This window comes from Bos javanicus, chromosome X, assembly GCF_032452875.1.
Source record: "Bos javanicus breed banteng chromosome X, ARS-OSU_banteng_1.0, whole genome shotgun sequence".
NCBI classification, from domain to species: Eukaryota; Metazoa; Chordata; class Mammalia; order Artiodactyla; family Bovidae; genus Bos; species Bos javanicus.
Window position 1 is genome coordinate 16,424,246 of NC_083897.1, and position 19,655 is coordinate 16,443,900.

Genomic DNA, 19,655 nt, shown 5'->3' on the forward strand with positions numbered 1-19,655 from the left:
TCCATTGTTTCCCCATCTATTTGCCATGAAGTGATGGGACCAGATGCCATGATCTTCGTTTTTTGAATGTTGAGTTTTAAGCCAAACTTTTCACTCTCCACTTTCACTTTCATCAAGGGCTCTTTAGTTCTTCTTCCCTTTCTGCCATAAGGCTGGTGTCATCTGAATATCTGAGGTTATTGATATTTCTCCCGGCAATCTTGATTCCAGCTTGTGCTTCATGCAGCCCAGCATTTCTCATGATGTACTCTGCATAGAAGTTAAATGAGCTGGGTGACAATATATAGCCGTGAAGTCCTCCTTTCCTGATTTGGAACCAGTCTGTTGTTCCATGTGCAGTTCTAACTGTTGCTTCCTGATCTGCATACAGATTTCTCAAGAGGCAGGTCAGGTGGTCTGGTATTCCCATCTCTTTCAGAATTTTCCACAGTTTATTGTGATCCACACAGTCAGAAGCTTTGGCATAGTCAATAAAGCAGAAATAGATGTTTTTCTGGAACTCTCTTGCTTTTTCGATGATCCAGCGGATGTTGGCAATTTGGTCTCTGGTTCCTCTGCCTTTTCTAAAATCAGCTTGAACATCTGGAAGTTCACGGTTCACGTACTGCTAAAGCCTGGCTTGGAGAATTTTGAGCATTACTTTGCTAGCTTGTGAGATGAGTGCAATTGTGTGGTAGTTTGAGCATTCTTTGGCATTGCCTTTCTTAGGGACTGGAATGAAAACTGACCTTTTCCAGTCCTGTGGCCACTGGTGAATTTTCCAAATTTGCTGGCATATTGAGTGCAGCACTTTCACAGCATCATCTTTCAGGATTTGAAATAGTTCAACTGGAATTCCATCACCTCCACTAGCTTTGTTCGTAGTGATGTTTCCTAAGGCCCACTTGACTTCACATTCCAGGATGTCTGGCTCTAGGTGAGTGATCACACCATCATGATTATCTGGGTTGTGAAGATCTTTTTTGTACAGTTCTTCTGTGTATTCTTGCCACCTTTTCTTCATATCTTTTGCTTCTGTTAGGTCCATACCATTTCTGTCCTTTATTGAGCCCATCTTTGCATGAAATGTTCCCTTGGTATCTCTAATTTTCTTGAAGAGATGTCTAGTCTTTCCCATTCTATTGTTTTCATCTATTTGTTTGTACTGATCACTGAGGAAAGCTTCTATATAAAATAAATAAACAAGGTCCTATTGTATAGCACAGGGAAGAACATCCAATATCTTGTAATAACCGAGGACAAAGAATAGATATATAGGTATATATATATAACTAAGGGCTTCCCTGGTGGCTCAGACAGTAAAGAATCTGCCTGCAATATGGGAGACCTGGGTTCTCTCCCTGGGTTGGGAAGATCCCCTGGAGGATGGTATGGCAACCCACTCCATTGTTCTTGCCTGGAGAATCCCCTTGGACAGAGGAGAGTGGCAGGCTACAATTGATGGGGTTGCACAGAGTTGGACATGACTGAGCGACTAAGCACAGCACAGCATATATAACTAAATCATTTTGCTGTACACCTGAAACTAATATAACATTGTAAATCAATTATACTTCAGTATAAATAAATAAATAAAAAGAAATGATGGTAGCTTAGAGGGGCATGGCAGAGGAGATGATGATGAGGGTGGTCAGATTACCAATATATTATGAAGGCTAATGGATTAGACGTAACCTGGGAAAGAAAAAGTCACATGAAAGATATACTGAGGATATGGGGAGCAGAATTGCCATTTACTGAGGTGGAAAAGATTCTGAGAGGAGCAAGTTTTAGGGGGAAAGTCAGGAATTTGTTTTGGGGCAGGTCAAGTTTGAGATACCATTAATCTTCAGAGGAAATCTGGGCTAAGAAGTTGGTTATATGAGTCTGGAGATCAGGGGAGAGTTCAGATTGGCCATGCACATGGAAGCCAAGCCTGCCCCCAGCCTTTCAGCCTCCTCTCCAAGCAGGGTCCATGTGATTCAATTGACACCATCAGCCACTTAGTGTAAGAATAATCCTTGCCTAAAGCCAGTTTGGCCTCCTCACCTTCTTTCTCACATGGTGCTCATCCTGGCCTCCATTCTCAAGACTTGTTTGGCCTGATAAAGTGGAAGTTGTAGTGATGACAAAAGCTGCTTAATAAAGTACAATATTAGGACTTTCACTGTGGTCCATTGATGAAGACTCCATGCGCGGGTTCCATCCCTGGTTGGGGAACTAAGATCCCAGAAGCCATGTGGCATGGCCAAAATATTGATGTGCAGCGTGGACTCTGTTTTCCTGATGAGGTATCTTTCACTGAAGAAACACATTTTTGATTAAGTTTCTTTTCCTCTTACATGTACAAGCATCAGAATATGAAGATCTGGATAAACTCAAAATGGAATCTTAGACGCCACAGAGAGACCAGCATTCAATCATATTCATTTGGAGGAGGACCTACCATAAGGCCACTCACCCTCAAGCTAAGCTTTTGGGGTGTTATTTTAGGAGGAGTTGGTAAATCGTAAGCCCAAGAAAATCACAGTATTTAGTTTCTTGCAAAAACCAGTGAAAGGGAAATCAGCCAACTACGGGTTGTACTACTGTTTGGAGCATCATCTTTGGCTCCACTCACTTTATTTTCCAGGTACTGGGTTCTCTCCTTACTAAAGTCATTTGCTAGCTGCTGGGAGCTTGCCAAGTACTAATTATTCTCATCAGTTCCCCAACCCGACAAACTAGAGTCACAAAAGTTTAAAAGTGGTAAAATTTGAAAGCCTGGGGAGCACAGTGTGTTCCAAACTATCCACTGAGCTTTAGAAAGAGAGGTACGCAGACAGAGTTGGGCAAGAAGATCCATGGTAGGTTATTTGAGTTTCCTCATCTGCAAGCGGTACTAGCCACTCCCTACATGCCCCACCCCCACAGAAGGTTCTGCTGGGGGAGCTGAAGTAATGGTGAGACATACAAAGCCTCACATTTGCATTCTCCTTCCATTTGGGTATGAGAGGTCATTTACAGATCTTCACACAGCTAGCTACTCTTCTGAGCCTGTAGAGGAAAGAAAGACAGCCATTTTGAATCAGAAAATGACTCAACCTGACTGTCAGGAAGCTCGCTCAGGGCCAGGCAGAGGAAACCTGCCAACTCCTCAGATCATCATGGCAGTATCAAAAGTAAGGACACATGTCTGTGGATCTGGCTGGTCTGCTTGGTGATTCAATGTCCATTGGCCCAGTAGAATACTGTCCTATTTTTGTGAAGCTAGCAGAGGTGTGTTTGCCATCAGTCTGTCTGTCTGTCTGCATGCCTGCCTGTGTGTATTTTCTACCCACCCACCTGCCTGGCCTGTTCATTTCCTTAGAACCCAAAAGCAGAATTAAAGAGCTGGTAAGTTCTATGGAGTCACCTTCTAGCACACTCCTTCATCTTATAATGGAGAAACTGAGGCCCAAGGAAAAGTGACTTAACCAAAGTTGCAGAGTGAATTTAACCGCAGAATGGGAATTTTGATTCTAGGTTGGCTGATTTTCAATTCTTGGTCTTTGTCCGTCTATGGCTCAGCTTCTTTTTAAAAAAATACTTATTCATTTATTTGACTGTGTCAGGTCTTAATTGCATCTTTTTTTTTCTTTTTTTTAATTTAATTTAATTTTTTAACTTTACAATATTGTATTGGTTTTGCCATATATTGCATCTTGTACGATCTTTCATTGAGGAGCACGGACTTAGCTGTCCTGCAGTATGTGGGATCTTAGTTCACGGACCAGAGATCAAATCTGTGACCTCTGAATTGCAGGGCAGATCCTTAACCACTGGACCACCAGGGACATACCTTGACTCAGCATCTTGCTACCTTGTTTGTTTTCCTTTGTTTTTATTTTTAAAAACTGAAGTATAGTTGATTTACAATGTTGTATTAATCACAGCAAAGTGATTCAGTTAAATATATATATACACACATTTTAATATATCCTATGATAAACCATATTCGAAAAAAATATAAAAAATAAAAATATAATTAAAAATGTGCTCTATCTCTGCATTTCTTTTTTTAATGAGTTTTTATGTGAGTATAGTTCATTTACAATGTTATGTTAGTTTCTATGGTATAACAAAGTGAATCAGTTATATATACATATATATCCCCTCTTTTCTGGATTTCCTTCCCATTTAGGTTATCATAGAGCACTGAGTAGAGTTCCCTGGGGTATACAGGGAAGTAGGTTCTCATTAGTATCCATTTTATATACAGTAGCATATCTCTGCATTTCTGCTTCTCTCTCTGTCATTGTCTGCTATACATAATCCTTGGGAAACTGATGTTGGCTTGGCACATGTCTTACTTTTACAACATGTTCTCACAAAGGTTCACATCCCTATAATATAACTCATCAACCCCCATTAATTAACTGCATTGCCTCAGCTCCAAGCTTTGGTCATGTCTTGGTATATCTCCTTTTGCTAAAAAGGTCAAACCAAGCACCTTAATTATTCCATAGATTTGCTTTCACCTGTGGGATTATTATAACTCAGAAATATCTCAAGGCAAGTATCCTAAATTAATTTTTTATGATACCTCTTCTATCCCAAGTTGACCCTGACCTTACAGTATTTGAAATACTCTGCATATTTCCCCATGGCAAATCGAGAATCCACTTTTAATTTGATCCCTACTTTTGTAATGCAACTTGTTGACAGTAAAAAAAACAAAAAGAAAGAATATTGCTGGCTATCTCATCCCCAGTTTTAAAAATAATAGTACAATCTACAGCATACTACATACAAAATAGCTTTCAACTTGAAAAGTCACAAAAACAGAGAAAGAATACTCTCCAGAGGTTTCACAAACCCTGGAGAATGTGACTTGCCACGTTCTGTTTTCTTTGAATTAATATGAGAAAGGAAATGAGCATATAAGGTGTGATGGATATGGTTTCCAGTTTGTTGTCTGGTTTAGATTATAAGCTCCCAGAAGACAGGGCTAGCTTAATCCTCTGCTCAGGGACAGGGAAGCCTGGTGGGCTGCCGTCTATGGGGTCACACAGAGTCGGACACGACTGAAGCGACTTAGCATCAGCACCAGCAGCATAAACAGGCAATGAATCTGCTTTTGGCTCAGTTGCAGTTGCTGCTAGAAATGGAGCTGGTGTTGCAAAAAGGAAAAAAAAAAAAAAAACCAGAAAATCAAGGCTAGCTTCTTACAACAGATCAGCTGATGACTACTCTGACTTAGACTGGTCTTGCATTTAAGGTTCTCCTAGAATATTCTTTATAAACTCCACTTATTTTGAAGCTAGATTTCACCATTCTGAAAGTGAAAGTGAAGTGGCTCAGTTGTGCCAGATTCTTGGCGACCCCATGGACTGTAGCCTATCGAGCTCCTCTGTCCATGGGATTTTCCAGGCAAGGGTACTGGAGTGGGGTGCCATTTCCTTCTCCATTCACCATTCTACCTGCCTTTAAAAAAAGGGAACCCTCTTACACTGTTGGTGGCAATGCAAACTAATACAGCCACTATGGAGAACGGTGTGGAGATTCCTTCAAAAACTGGAAATAGAACTGCCTTATGATCCAGCAACCCCACTGCTGGGCATACACACTGAGGAAACCAGAAGGGAAAGAGACATGTGTACCCCAATGTTCATCACAGCACTGTTTATAATAGCCAGGACATGGAAGCAACCTAGATGTCCATCAGCAGATGAATGGATAAGAAAGCAGTGGTACATATACACAATGGAGTATTACTCAGCCATTAAAAAGAAAACATTTGCATCAGTTCTAATGAGGTGGATGAAACTGGAGCCTATTATACAGAGTGAAGTAAGCCAGAAAGAAAAACACCAATACAGTATAATAACGCATGTATATGGAATTTAGAAAGATGGTAACAATAACCCTGTGTATGAGACAGCAAAAGAGACACTGATGTATAGAACAGTCTTATGGACTCTGTGGGAGAGGGAGAGGGTGGGAAGATTTGGGAGAATGGCATTGAAACATGTAAAATAACATGTATGAAACGAGATGCCAGTCCAGGTTCGATGCACGATACTGGATGCTTGGGGCTAGTGCACTGGGACGACCCAGAGGGATGGTATGGGGAGGGAGGAGGGAGGAGGGTTCAGGATGGGGAACACATGTATACCTGTGGTGGATTCATTTTGATATTTGGCAAAACTAATACAATTATGTAAAGTTTAAAAATAAAATAAAATTAAAATAAATAAATAAATAAAAGAAAAAAAACTGGCAAATAGATTTTTAAATTGAAGTATAGTTAACTTGCAATGTTGTGTTAGTTTCAGGTGTATGGCAAACTGATTCAATTATACATGTACATGGGCTTCCCTGGTGGCTCAGCTGGTGAAGAATCTGCCTGCAATGCAGGAGACCTGGGTTCGATCCCTGGGTTGGGAAGATCCCCTGGAGAAGGGAAAGGCTACCCACCCCAATATTCTGGCCTGGAGAACTCCATGGACTGTATAGTCCATGGGGTCGCAAAGAGTCAGACATGACAGCAACTTTCACTTTCCCTTATACATATACATAGATTTCAGTAGCATTGTAAAATTGACACTGAAGGCGTCATACAGAAAGGAATAGATGAGTCTAAGGGAACTTTCCTTGTGAAGGGCTTAACATGAGGTCTTATGATCTCCGAGTATTAAACCATATGGTTCTTCAATGATATAACATTCTGTGGTTTTCAGGGAATCTTCATTCAGAGCTCTTATCCTCCCATCTTATTTCATTTTCTCATAAAACATACCAGCACTTATAACTAATTAATTTTTAGGTCTTAGTTAATTTCACTCTTATGAATTTCAGAAATCCCTCAGTGTTTCCTGCATAACCAGAAATTAATTCCCTTTAATTAGTCAAGAAAGGTTATTTGAGCAAAAGAACATCCATGTAATCACTTTCCCCTGCATAGGTTCAGAAGCTAGGTTATGGTCTAAAAGGCGTTTGGGAGTCAGAAAATGACTCCAGCCAAAAGTATCACTTAATGTTCCTTTCTTCCTTGTAGCTTTTACTCCTTTTCATGCAAACAAGCTTTAATGGGCTTAAGAAACTCTTTATTTTGCCTCATGCATCATCTCTGACATTGTCAAATCAATTCATATGAAAAAACTGGAGAAAGACTATGCACAGGCTCCTCATAAAGTCTTATGTGCATTTACATTTTAATATAGGAACAATCAGTAAAGGCCATTTAAAGGCTCATTTATGCCCATTTAGAATGACTCTGACATTCCACAGCTGTACATGAGCAGCCTTCTCTTAGGGCTCCTGACAAATGAACAAGAGCTCCCAGAGAAGAGAAGGTAAACGGTGCCCCATGGCGAGCAAAAATCAAGTTGCACATTGTAAAAGCCATGAGAAAAAGACCAACGAGCTACCAAATCCCATTCACACATGCGGTCTGGCATACACACGGCCAAAATTCTGAAAGTTGAAAAGTTTTCAAACTGTATCAGGCCTTGGTAAAGCCCCTTTATAATCGCAGTGTCTGGCTGACGAGGTAATGCTGAGCTGTCCGGAAAAATCAGTGCAGTAAATTGGACGCTGAGCCAATGAAAGTGAAGGGACAGGAAGCCCCATGGTGCCTTGGTGAGAGTCATTTTTTTCCTAGGTGCAATTTTAGGATTTCGAAGAAAGGCTATTTGCCAAATAGGAAATATTTCAACTCTGGAAGGGGAACAGAAATAATCTAGTAATTCCTACCTTGTGAAATAGTGTTCTCCATTTTATGTGCTCATAAGATCTCCTATGATATATAGTTGTGCTACAAATGCTCTGGACAAGGCAGTGAGACCAAACTAATGGAAAATATTGCATGCAGAAAAGAAGCCCACCTAGAAGAGAGAAATAGAAAGATAGAGCAACAAACACACCTGGAAAGGATTCAAAGTACTGAGAACCTAAATTAAAAGACATTTAACTTTTTTGATGGAGAAAGGGCTAGAGCTATAATTAAGAATGAGCATTAAAGAAATAATATATAAAAAAAGAAATGATGTATACATTTAACTGTGGAGCCCCAGTCTATAGCCCTGTCTTCATTTATCTCAACTGAATCTTGCATTGCAGGCTCTATTTCCAATCCAGCTACTCTCTCCTTTTGGTGACCCTGGACTATCAGCTGCCCCAGAGCCTCCAAAATCCATGCACTTTACCTATTGCTAAGGGATTTTGCCTACTTTCATTGATAAAATTCTTTGAGAATAATGAATTACAAATGCTGTGAACAAAAGTAGCACCAAGAATTAAATAGCAAAACCAAGCAGACAGGCAAGAATAATTCCCAGGTAGCATAGGTAATTCCAAATCAAGGCACCAGAGGGGATGCAGTTGACCTGAATTGTAGTCCTGAGTCTGCCACAAACTAGCTGGGTGTGCTTAGATAGGTCATTGTCTTGGTGAGGATCTATTTCCTCATCGGCACAACCTCACAGGCTTTTACATGAGAGCCATACAGGAGCTCCCTGAGCTGTCTCACTCATCTCTTTCCTTAAGCCCAATTCTTCTTCAATGTCAATATCCTGTGAAAGTTGATCAGAGATGCACTTCTTTGGAGTTTCTAAACCCTCTTGGATCTTCTTCAGACTCTCTGACCACAAAATCATGGCCGGCTTTTCTCTGGAAAAGAGTGAATTCCTAAAATCTTATCATGGAGCTTATTCTTATATTTATTTTATTTTCTAAAAGATGTTTTTGATGTGGACCATTTCTAAAGTCTTTATTGAATTTGTAACAACATTGCTTTTGTTTTATGTTTTGGTTTCTTCACAGAGAGGCGTGTGGGATGTTAGCTTCCCAACCAGGGATCGAACCCACACCCTTGACACTGGAAGCCTTAACCACTACACCACCAGGGAAGTCCCTGATTCTTGTGTTTAGAACATGGCAGGTATCTGAAATTATGGAACAGTGGTAACATAGAAGGGCACAGCAAGGGTATTTCAGATGTTGGTGACTTTCTAGCTCTTCCTCTTCTAGTTGTCCAAGCCCACTTTTCCTGCTTCCCCATCTTCTCCCACAAAGCCCAGTGCAGCAGATGTAGGGAAGGTGTGAGGAAGTTAGGGAAGACTAACTTTCCAAGTTCAACTTTGGTTCCTAACTGGGCTTTGGCGAGGTGCTGAGGCAGACAACACTGCCATGGCTGCAAGAACCCTGAGTGGCCCTCTAAGAGTTAAGACACTTTTCTTGGCACCTGACACACTAGAGGGCAAGGCCTAGGCCATGTCATTGTGAAGCCAACTTAGAATGCCTTCCTTCTTAGTAGCATTTGGTTCTGCTTGAAGATTTCCTGTGGGCAATCTGAAAAGACAGCGAAGTTTCAGGTATTTTCATAAGAAGTTGAGAGTTGCATCTGTGGTGTTGAAATGTTGCCCTGGCTGGTGGAGGTTAAAACAATAAGCAACGTTTTAACTTCTTGTGACATTTACAAAAATTGTAAAGCTGGCTTTTGCTGGAAAACTCATGCTTAATCTAAGCAATTCTGATACACTGGAAAATGTTCCTACACATCCACTTTACAGAATTAAACAGAATGTTGGAAAGAGATCTTAGACCATGTCTCTGAAAACAACTCATTGTACCACTTTAGAGCTAAAAGAAGCTGCAGACCATGGGGTTGCTATGAGTCAGATATGACTGAGTGACTTCACTTTCACTTTTCACTTTCATGCATTGGAGAAGGAAATGGCAACCCACTCCAGTGTTCTTGCCTGGAGAATCCCAGGGACGGGGAGCCTGGTGGGCTACCGTCTATGGGGTCGCACAGAGTCAGACACGACTGAAGCCACTTAGCAGCAGCAGCAGAGCTAAAAGAACCCAGGGATCATCTACTTTGAACACTGCTTTTATACATGAAGATACAGGCTCAGAGAAAGGAAGTGCCATGGCTAAGGTCCTATAGCAGTGAGACAATGGTCTTCCAATTCTCAATCCAGGGCTCTTGCCAATACAGAAATGGGCAAAACCAAATGCCGCCACAATTACTAACCTTTCATACTTGTGTTTTTCTTTCAAAAGGTAGTTTGTTTTGAGTAACAAAAATGCCGTGAGTAATCAAGAGAAATATCCCTAATGGTTAGTTAGACCTATTCACATTCTATGACAGGAAGTAGGTGAATCTGCCAAATACTAATGCTGAAGAAGATTAGAAAAGTATGGAACAGAAGTTTAATAAGGAGCACACTCTGGGTTATACTTCAGGATGAGCTAAGGGGAGGCGGTCCTAATGACAGAGCAGCGAGAAGCAGAAAAATGAGAACTGGTACTGAAACCAGGAAAGTAGGAAATAGAGGAAACCAAAGGGCCCAGGCAAAGTGTTAGCAAAATCTGTATGAAATCTATAAAAGCAAAGAGCAAAATCACATGGATCACTCTCCATCCATCCAATCATTCTCTGTCCACTTTTATTTTTTTCATGACATTTATCATTCTCTGAGATTAGTTTGTTCATTTACTTGTATATTGTTTGCTTTCTATTTCCCTCTAATATGTGTGCACACACCCATTCATGTATACTTACATCCCTTAAGAAACACAAGAGGAGAAACCTTGCATGTTTATTGTCCCCAGTGCCTAGAACAGTGTGTGGAACATAGTAAGTGCTCAGTAGATACATTTTGAATGAATAAATAGAAGTTAGACTACAACTGATGAAAGCTGTGAGGATAAAGACATCCAAGATTATAAATTCAAGGATGTTTTGATTATTCTTACTTTCAATCAGAATAAGAGAAGTACTTCAACATCTCTAGCTCATTTAAGGCAAGAGAAATAGGAATTTTGATCAATACATGCACCATTATTATGAGAGTTTTTGTGCCATGAAGGTCGTAAAGGGGGTGCTGGCACAATAAAAGGGGAATAGTGCCATCTGCATATCCATAGGAGGACTTTTGGGGCCTCAAGTTTGGTTTTCAAGATTACAAATGCAATGAGGGATCTTTGGGACCTGAGAGTAACCTTGAAGTGGACTTTGAAATTAACAGCTGGGACTGACAATACTTGATACAAGACTTGCAAACAAAGGGCCATGCCAGATTTCTAAAGAATAAGCTGGTGTGCACCCAGGAAGGCAAGGAACTCACCCCGTTTTTTAGACCATTACATTTTGGAGGGTCTGATGACTTCTGCATATTCCATAGGTGGTAATTCAACTGGAGGGACTGTACTTAATTTGGGGAATGGGGGAATGAGGTCACCTTCCTTCATAAGGAATATTGTTCCCAGTGCTAAAGTTATAAGCTAGGTCTGTAGTTTCTTTAAGAATAGCTCATTTACAAAGAATTATTCTAACAAGACTAGGCAACAATACTATGCAACAATACTATTAACCAAGATTTGTTTATCTCTTTGCTCTAATTAAGTTTTAGGTCAGACATAATTATTCTTACTCTGGCCTAGAACACTGAAAGCCAACTTGAAATGTAAAATACCAAAGTAATTCAATATTTACTAAATTTAAAGGAAGTAAAATAAAATGGAAGTGAAAGTAAAATAAATTTGAATTTATGCACATTCTTTTCCCACTTTAGCAGTGGCTTTATTTTCCTTAAGTCCTCTTTTGTCATTATGAGTTTCAGCAAGGTTATAGTCTTTGAATAACTTGTCATACGCTGCAGATATTTCAAGACCAAATTAAACTCTCAATGCACTTGCATATAACTAAAGAAAACTGCATTAGACACTTAAGGACAAAGACACTACACATTCTGTATTGACAGCCCATTGTTCCACAGACAGCATGGCATCTGGAAGGTGTCCAGTAAATATTTGCAGAATAAATAAAAGAAAAAAATCGATCTACCATGTGATAGAATTATTTTCACACATTCAATATGTCAGGCATGTCTGACCCAGCCTGTGTGTATGTGTCTATACACATAGTGCTCTCAAAATTCCCACATGTTCATCCTTCAGGATGAAGGCATTATCCTTCCTCTGGGCACGTATGTTTGTATAACAAAACACTGCAGCAAGATTAACCATACAGACTGTCCCAAGAAAGATCATTTTAATTAACCTTTCCTCAAACATACCAGACTACCAACACTTAAAAATTGATCTCAGTTTTCACTTAGGAGAACTGTTTCTTCTCCCTGGAAAATATATACCTTTGAAAGTTTCAACTGCCAAGTTATATCTCCAGTTCATAATCATAGAAATTCACAGTTGACTTGTCATGCTTTCCATGGAAACTCAGTGTGAACCACTTTTCTAACGTAGACTACTTTTACTTCTGCTCAGACGAATGCTCAGCACATCTTCCTTGTTTTCGGCCCTTAATACTTCTCAAAGCTAGATTCCCCCATCTGCATTCCTGAGGCTGGATGACAAAAGCCAGACTACACTTCAGCCTCCTAGGATATCCTGCCCTGGAGATGCTCAGCAAGCAATTGGAAATTGGAGCTAGCCTGGAGCTCCGGAATAAGTTAAGGAGAGGTCAATTTAGGAATCATTAGTGTAGAGGTGAAAGGTGAAGCTATATGTCAGGAGATGAAATTACCCAGAATGAGCACACAGCAAGAGAAGAGAAGCAGATCAATGACAGGACCTTGGGAATTGCTCCACTGAAAGGAGCCAAGTGGGAGGGGGAGAGGCTGTGTGTGTGTGTGTGTGTGTGTGCGTGCACATGTGTGCACACACTCATGAGTGTGTAAAAGACATCCAACAAAGGAAACTTAAGAAGTGTTGAGAAGAAGACAGGAGGTGAACCAAGATAAATTAGGAATGCTTTCAAACGAGAAGATGTGTAAAAGTTCCAAAATCACCAAAGAGTTCAAGAACAGTAAAGCTGGAGGAGCCACTGGATTTTTAAACATGTCACAGATAATCTTGGAAAGCAGTCTTCTGGGTGCCATCCTTGTGAACTCTGCGTGACCATATGCTGATGTGTACAGGTGTATATGCGTGTGCTCCAGACCATCATAAGATGAAATGTAAGTGTTGCATGAGACTGGTACTAGGTGTGTGAGACAATCGTGGTAATAACCATTACCACTTATTGACTGTTTACTATATGCCAGGAGCAGTGCTAAGCACTTGATATGCATGATCTCAATTTAATCCTCGCAACAACCCTGTAAGGTATTTACATGTGAAGATTCAAAGTCTGCAGAGGCTAAAAAAATGACTCAAGGTCACAGTGCTAGCAAGTGACAGGCAGCACCAGGATTGGACCCAAGGACAGTTTGACTCCAAAAGCCAGTACTCCCAGTCACTGAAGAAACACTTCATATGCTGACATTAGTGACATCATCGTGTATGAGGGGAAGAGAGCTGGTACATCAGTTGAGCGTCTCCTATTGACCAAAGTACTTTGACAGAACACCTTCTTTCACCCATATGCCATCAACATCATGGCAATGTTTAGGTTAACTTTATGAAGGAACATTTAAAGAAATCGGATTCACTTTTTGGAAAAGAAGCCGAAGTTGTATAATTTCAAACCGGTTATCATTCAAATGTATTTACTACAATAGCTCCCAAGGGTTTGATAGTTTTTTTTAAAATGTGTGGCATCATTGATTTGGTGGTTGTTATTGATATTCAAATCACTGTCTATCAAACTCATCTGAAAAGTGAGGGAATTTGATAGGGTAATTTTAAAGGCCTCCTCCAGTCTTGACTTTTTATGATTCTCATATGCAGGTCTAACGCCGATCATTTTAAAGGTACAAGATATGAAGCAGAATGGACAAGCAGTAGCAGAACTGGTTTATGTGTCAGCATCCTTTTATTCTTTAAATTTATAGAGGCATACTGTTAAAATATTATTAAAAAAATCAGTCTTTGGTTGTTCAAGGCATTGATCGTGAACTTAAGTAGAAGCTTGGAAACTCCATCACAAAATGATACCCTGAAAATCCAGGCAAATAATTTTCTTGCAGCCAACTGCAGACCTTATAATACAGCTGGCTATAGGGAAAAGAGAGAGAGAGACAGAGAGAGAGAGTTGCAAACACTCTGGCAGTTAATGTTTTTGCTGTCTATAGAAGCACAAATGAGGTTCTGGTCTGAAACAATTAGCCTCGCTGTTAATTGTGCATGTGTGTGGCAATAATGCAAGGCATTTGGGATGGCTCCCACTGATTGGTCCTTCTTTCTCTGGATTAGAAAATCCATTCAGACAACTAAATAATAGCAAGCATTTATGCAAATTGTTAATTACTAGACAGAGATAATCATAATCTTGTGTATTTAGAAAACTAAATGTACAATGGGGATTACCAAATGAATTGTTGCTTTATTTTACCAGTGGTCGAAAAACATGCTAGCTTTGCAAATAGTTTTCATACATCATTCAGTCCACCAGAATTAAAAATGGCTCCCATGGACGTTTACCAAAGCTGATTCTCTTCCATAGCACCATCTGTGGTCTTCTCTTCCTTTCTCACAAACTAAAAGCAGGTAAATTACTCTGACAATAGTTCCTGGTAAAACTACTCAGCCCCATAATAAAAATAAAGAATAAGTCATGACTTGTTTTGTTATATAGCAAGCCTATTAAGACAGAGATGATTCTATCATGGAGCAAAATTTAAAACAAATATAAAACAAAATTTGTAACATTTTCCCTGTGAAAGCAATTATAGGGATAATAGTCTTTAGGTTAATTGGCTATTATCTTAATGGTCACCCACTCTGTTTTATTTGACAGATGAGGAAGTCAAGGCTCACAGCAGACATAGGAATTGAGCAAAGTCACCCCACTAGTTAGTAGCAAAACGTAGTACTCTTGCCACCATGATACACCCAATCCATGATGCTCAGATGCCCTCCTATACTAATATTGTGTGATTAGGTGTCTATACCATTTATCTCAATGAATTATAACCTGACTATGGAATTAAACCCTGAATTGATGCTTCTCAGATGTCAAATAAATCCACTGAGACCCTAATGGGAATATGGAAATCCAGCTACTGAAAGCCAAACTGGGTATCTAAGATATGGTCAATCTACTCTATTTCAGTGAGAGTCTTCTCTAGTAGAGGAATCCAAAGGCTATAACCTTTGCTCTTCCTAACTTCTCTGGCTAGGGAACAAATAATATAGATGGGTAGGAAGAGAAAGTAGAGACACTGGTAAATCTTTCTGGAGCCAATAAGCCTAGAATAGGCCAAATACAGTACTGGTGAGCAGTATGATCTTAGAAAACCATGTGCCAAGCAAGGAGAGCCACATTTACAAAATGGCTGACAATTCTCCCAGCCTCCTCAGCACTGATGGCATTATGACGGCACAGCTTGCGGGAACAGTCATTGCCTGGAAAGACACTATTGTGTTGTATTCTCAACAGCCCCACCCCAGCCCCCCACCCTGGAGTTAGAAACTTTCCTGTGTTTGATTAGACTTGCAGAGTTCATGTCACAAAGGTCCCTAGCCTATGGGGTTACGCTACCTTGCAAATCTACATATGTACATACTTTACAAGCCCTGATACTTTCAAATAATTCATCTCCCTTCAGTAAAATGCTGACCTAGTTGTTTCCTAAACCACCATCCAGCTGAGAGACAGGCAGGTGCCCCTGAAGCTCTGTGGAGAACGCTTTGTTGATGGTGGGGTGGGGTCTTCATAACAGAACACTCCACAGTGTCTTCCGATTTCAGCAAAAAGGAAAAGAAGCTAGTGACCTACTGGCTGACTGGGATGCTGGCCCGGAACTTTCGCCCCACTTCTGAACTAGGTCAGCTTTCAGATCTGAGACTGCATGCCTGGGCCATGTCAGCTGTTTTAAACTAAAAAAGAAACATGGAAAGAATCTATCCAAGTGGAAACTTAACTATTTATTGTATGGAAATTAAACTGATGGACAATGGCAGAGTCTATGTAGTCTAGCTCACTTGGGTTTGGTTAAACTCAAAATCCATTGTCACTTACCTTGCTGCATCTAGAATCTGAAAAATCCTCCACCTGTTAAAGGAACAGTAAAACCAGGTGCTAGCAAGAGCTTAGTAAGAGAGGAATTAAAATAATAAAAGTTTTCCATTTTGCTTTGATCACTTTTTTTTTTCAGCTTTCCAAACCTCAAGGCAACAGCTCATGGATGGCTCCCTAATTCTGTTCCCCACTAGCTCCTCTCATGTAGTGGGGAAATTATGAATTAGAGGGCTAAAAGGGACAGGGTAGTGCTGAAAGTCAAACCTCTGAAGGGCTATGGGCTGAGAATGAAAGATCCCCCATTCAGTCATAACTAATTCCACTCCCTGACACACAGGCAATGGCAATCTAAGCAAAAAACAAAAGTCAATAAACCAAAACCAAGACCATACCAAACCAAGCACTGTGGCATCACTAAAACGGAAATGCCTGATTGAAAGGACCTAGGAGGAATTTACAGGGATTTTTCATATTATCAAGGATATATGAAACATAAATAACAAAAAGAAAAGAAAGAATGATTAGACTTTGTGGATGTTCTTCCAACCGATGAAAATTCAAAGCACACAGAAAATGATACATAAATCATCACTTGTTCCTTCCACCCAAATGCAAGACATCCATCAATGTAAGCAATGTCTCTCTGTTTAAAAAAATACTCAGTTGCTTTCATATTATATCTTGAGTCACAAAATACTCATTCTACTATGTGGATTTCTGATATTGGCAGGACTGGGAAGTTGCGCATCAGACAATTGCTAACCTGCAAGTTCAAATGGGCTTAGATAGCTTTTTGTTTTATACTAAGCAAAGGATATTATAATATGCTAATACTTTTGTGCCCATAGTGAGTTATATAGCCTAGACATTTTCTTTGGAGGAATATTTCTTTACATTAAATATGTCTTAAGGTTTTAGAGGTGAGTTAAGAGAGATTTTCATAGCATGGCTAGCACACATGGCAATGGGCCTTGCATCATTGTTTAAGGAGCAACATACGGCTCTTTTATCATCAGCTCTTGGCGTGGCTAAGGCCCCCTTCCCTGGTTCTGTGAGTTGTGAAGCCTGGTGGAGAAGCAAATGTGATGAAAACAAAAGTAATGTAGTTAGTGACATCAGATCTGTTAGACAAGATACCTACATTAGCTGACTTACCATCCAGGGCCCAGTGTGATCCTCTTCCATTCCAGCCACAAGAAAGAAGTAATCTAGAATGTTCTGGCCTACCAAGACTTAATTTCCCTACACAGTGAAGAAAGGCTAGTATCTCTTCCACTGCACTCAGGCTCATGAACAAAAAATACAACTTTAGGTGAAAAATAAAAATAATAACAACATGAAAACATAAAGTTATATGTTGAATCTTCATGCTAGAAAGTTCTGAAGTCAAATATGTAGCACTTTCCAAAACTCTAATTCTATTTTTGCAGCATTAATAGAAATTCTCAAATAATATAAGTATGTGCATAATTAATGTTATGGGGACCAGATCAAATTTAACTTTAACCAGGGGAACTACTGCCTCTTGAGATTTTTTAAAAATGTCTTTGTAAGCTTCTCAATGGTCTATTAAAATTTGCCCAGGGATTACACCAAGAAGACTTTTGGAAGCGCATTGTCTTACCTGGGAGTCCAGGTTGCCAGAGGTAGATTATTCAGTGGTGATCCAGGAAGATGTTATAGGTGTACCAGTCAAAAGGGTGGATAGTCAACAGAAGTGAATCAAAAGCCATGGGGAGAAAGAGAAAAAGGAGAGGCATATTGATTAGAAAAAATGAATTAACATGAGGAATCCATTTTACACACACACACACACAAACACACACTCTTTGAGAAGGTTCTTACATGGAATCTTTTTTAAAAGACCTTTTAATAAAGTGAAAGGATAATTATGTAATGTGACATTGTTGTTGCTGTTGTGTAGTCACTCGGTCAAATCCGACTCTTTGTGACCCTATAGACTATAGCCTGCCAGGCTCCTCTGTCCATGGAATTTTCCAGGCAAGAATACTGAAGTGGGTTGCCATTTCCTTCTCCAGGGGATCTTCCCATCCGAGGGATCAAACCTGCATTTCTTGCATTAGCAGGCAAATTCTTTATCATTGAGCCACCAGGGAAGCCCCATGTAATGTGATAGCGGTACTAATTATCGCCACAACAGCAATCCTATTACAATATACAAGTGTATCAAATTAACACATTGTACACCGTAAATTTACACAGTGTTATATGTCAAGTATATTCAGTTAAAAAGCATCCCCACAAAATATCTATCATTTATTATGTAACAGGCATCGTTAGAGGCACTTAAGGATGCAGCAGTGAGTAAAACAGACACAAATCTCTGCCTTCACAGAGTTTACAGTCTTGTGAAAGATTTTTCCTTACACCATCTGTTTGGAGAAGAGTTCCCACAGAAATATACTGTCTGTTACTAACTCTATGAAAACATCTCTTCTCATTTTATTTATGTCTTTATGTATGAAGAACACAACCGCTGGCATCTGATTCCACATCTGGATTGGAAAAGCTTCTCTTTCTGATTGGAAGAGACATGATTGCTTTTCACGAGTTCCCCGTGTGGAAAGTCCCTCCCCAAGGCTGTTAAGTCAAGTTTCTTTTCAATGAGGGCATTTGCTGTTCACAGAACTCCAAGTGTGTGTACCTTGAAATACTATGAAAACAGGAAGTCTCTGTACCACATCCTGGCAGAGTTTTTTTTTTCACTGGATGCTGCAGTGTTCTGTAACACTCCGAGACTGGACTCGGCACCCTTCAGCAAGCCACCTCCTGGGAAAGCAACAGCAAGTGGTAACAAAAGGGCCTGTGGGGCTCATGCCCATGACCCAGACACTGGCTGGGGAAGAAGCAGTAACAGTAACCCTCCTCTGGGCCAAGGTTCAAGATGGAAGTAAACATCTCTCAGTGACAGCTACTACCTAAAAGTCAAATTAGCAGGGAAAGGAAAAGATGAAAATGAAGGGAACACATATTGATATATATCAGTGGAAAATGGGAATTGAGGAGTTGTCACAGGAGCCCCAAACTCTAGATGGGGATTTTTGCTAACAAGAAACCTCAAATGATGACACCTACTCCCTGGCATTTACATTCAGAACAAAAATGAAGCTATCCATTTCACGCCAGTCAGAATGGCTGCGATCCAAAAGTCTACAAGCAATAAATGCTGGAGAGGGTATGGGGAAAAGGGAACCCTCTTACACTGTTGGTGGGAATGCAAACTAGTACAGCCACTATGGAGAACAGTGTGGAGATTCCTTCAAAAACTGGAAATAGAACTGCCTTATGATCCAGCAATCCCACTGCTGGGCATACACACTGAGGAAACCAGAAGGAAAGAGACACGTGTACCCCAATGTTCATCACAGCACTGTTTATAATAGCCAGGACGTGGAAGCAACCTAGATGCCCGTCGGCAGATGAATGGATAAGAAAGCTGTGGTACATATTCACAATGGAGTATTACTCAGCCATTAAAAAGAATACATTTGAATCAGTTCTAATGAGATGGATGAAACTGGAGCCTATTATACAGAGTGAAGTAAGCCAGAAAGAAAAACACCAATACAGTATAATAACGCATGTATATGGAATTTAGAAAGATGGTAACAATAACCCTGTGTATGAGACAGCAAAAGAGACACTGATGTATAGATCAGTCTTATGGACTCTGTGGGAAAGGGAGGGTGGGGAGATTTGGGAGAATGGCATTGAAACATGTATAGTATGATGTGTGGGACGAGTCACCAGTACAGGTTCGATG

The 19,655-nt window shown here is 40.1% G+C and overlaps 1 protein-coding gene across 3 annotated transcripts in view; it reads right to left on the reverse strand.

The window, feature by feature from the left end:
- Window positions 1-19,655, reverse strand: part of HS6ST2 (heparan sulfate 6-O-sulfotransferase 2) — a 591,504-nt gene that overhangs the window by 75,627 nt on the left and 496,222 nt on the right. For 2 of the 3 annotated variants that reach the window (XM_061408350.1, XM_061408349.1), the window contains exon 3: window positions 15,872-15,904. The exons of the other annotated variant lie outside the window; for it this stretch is intronic. In XM_061408350.1, coding sequence (XP_061264334.1) covers window positions 15,872-15,904 — 33 coding nt within the window. The remainder of the gene's footprint in view (window positions 1-15,871; window positions 15,905-19,655) is intronic. 3 annotated transcript variants of the gene reach the window in all.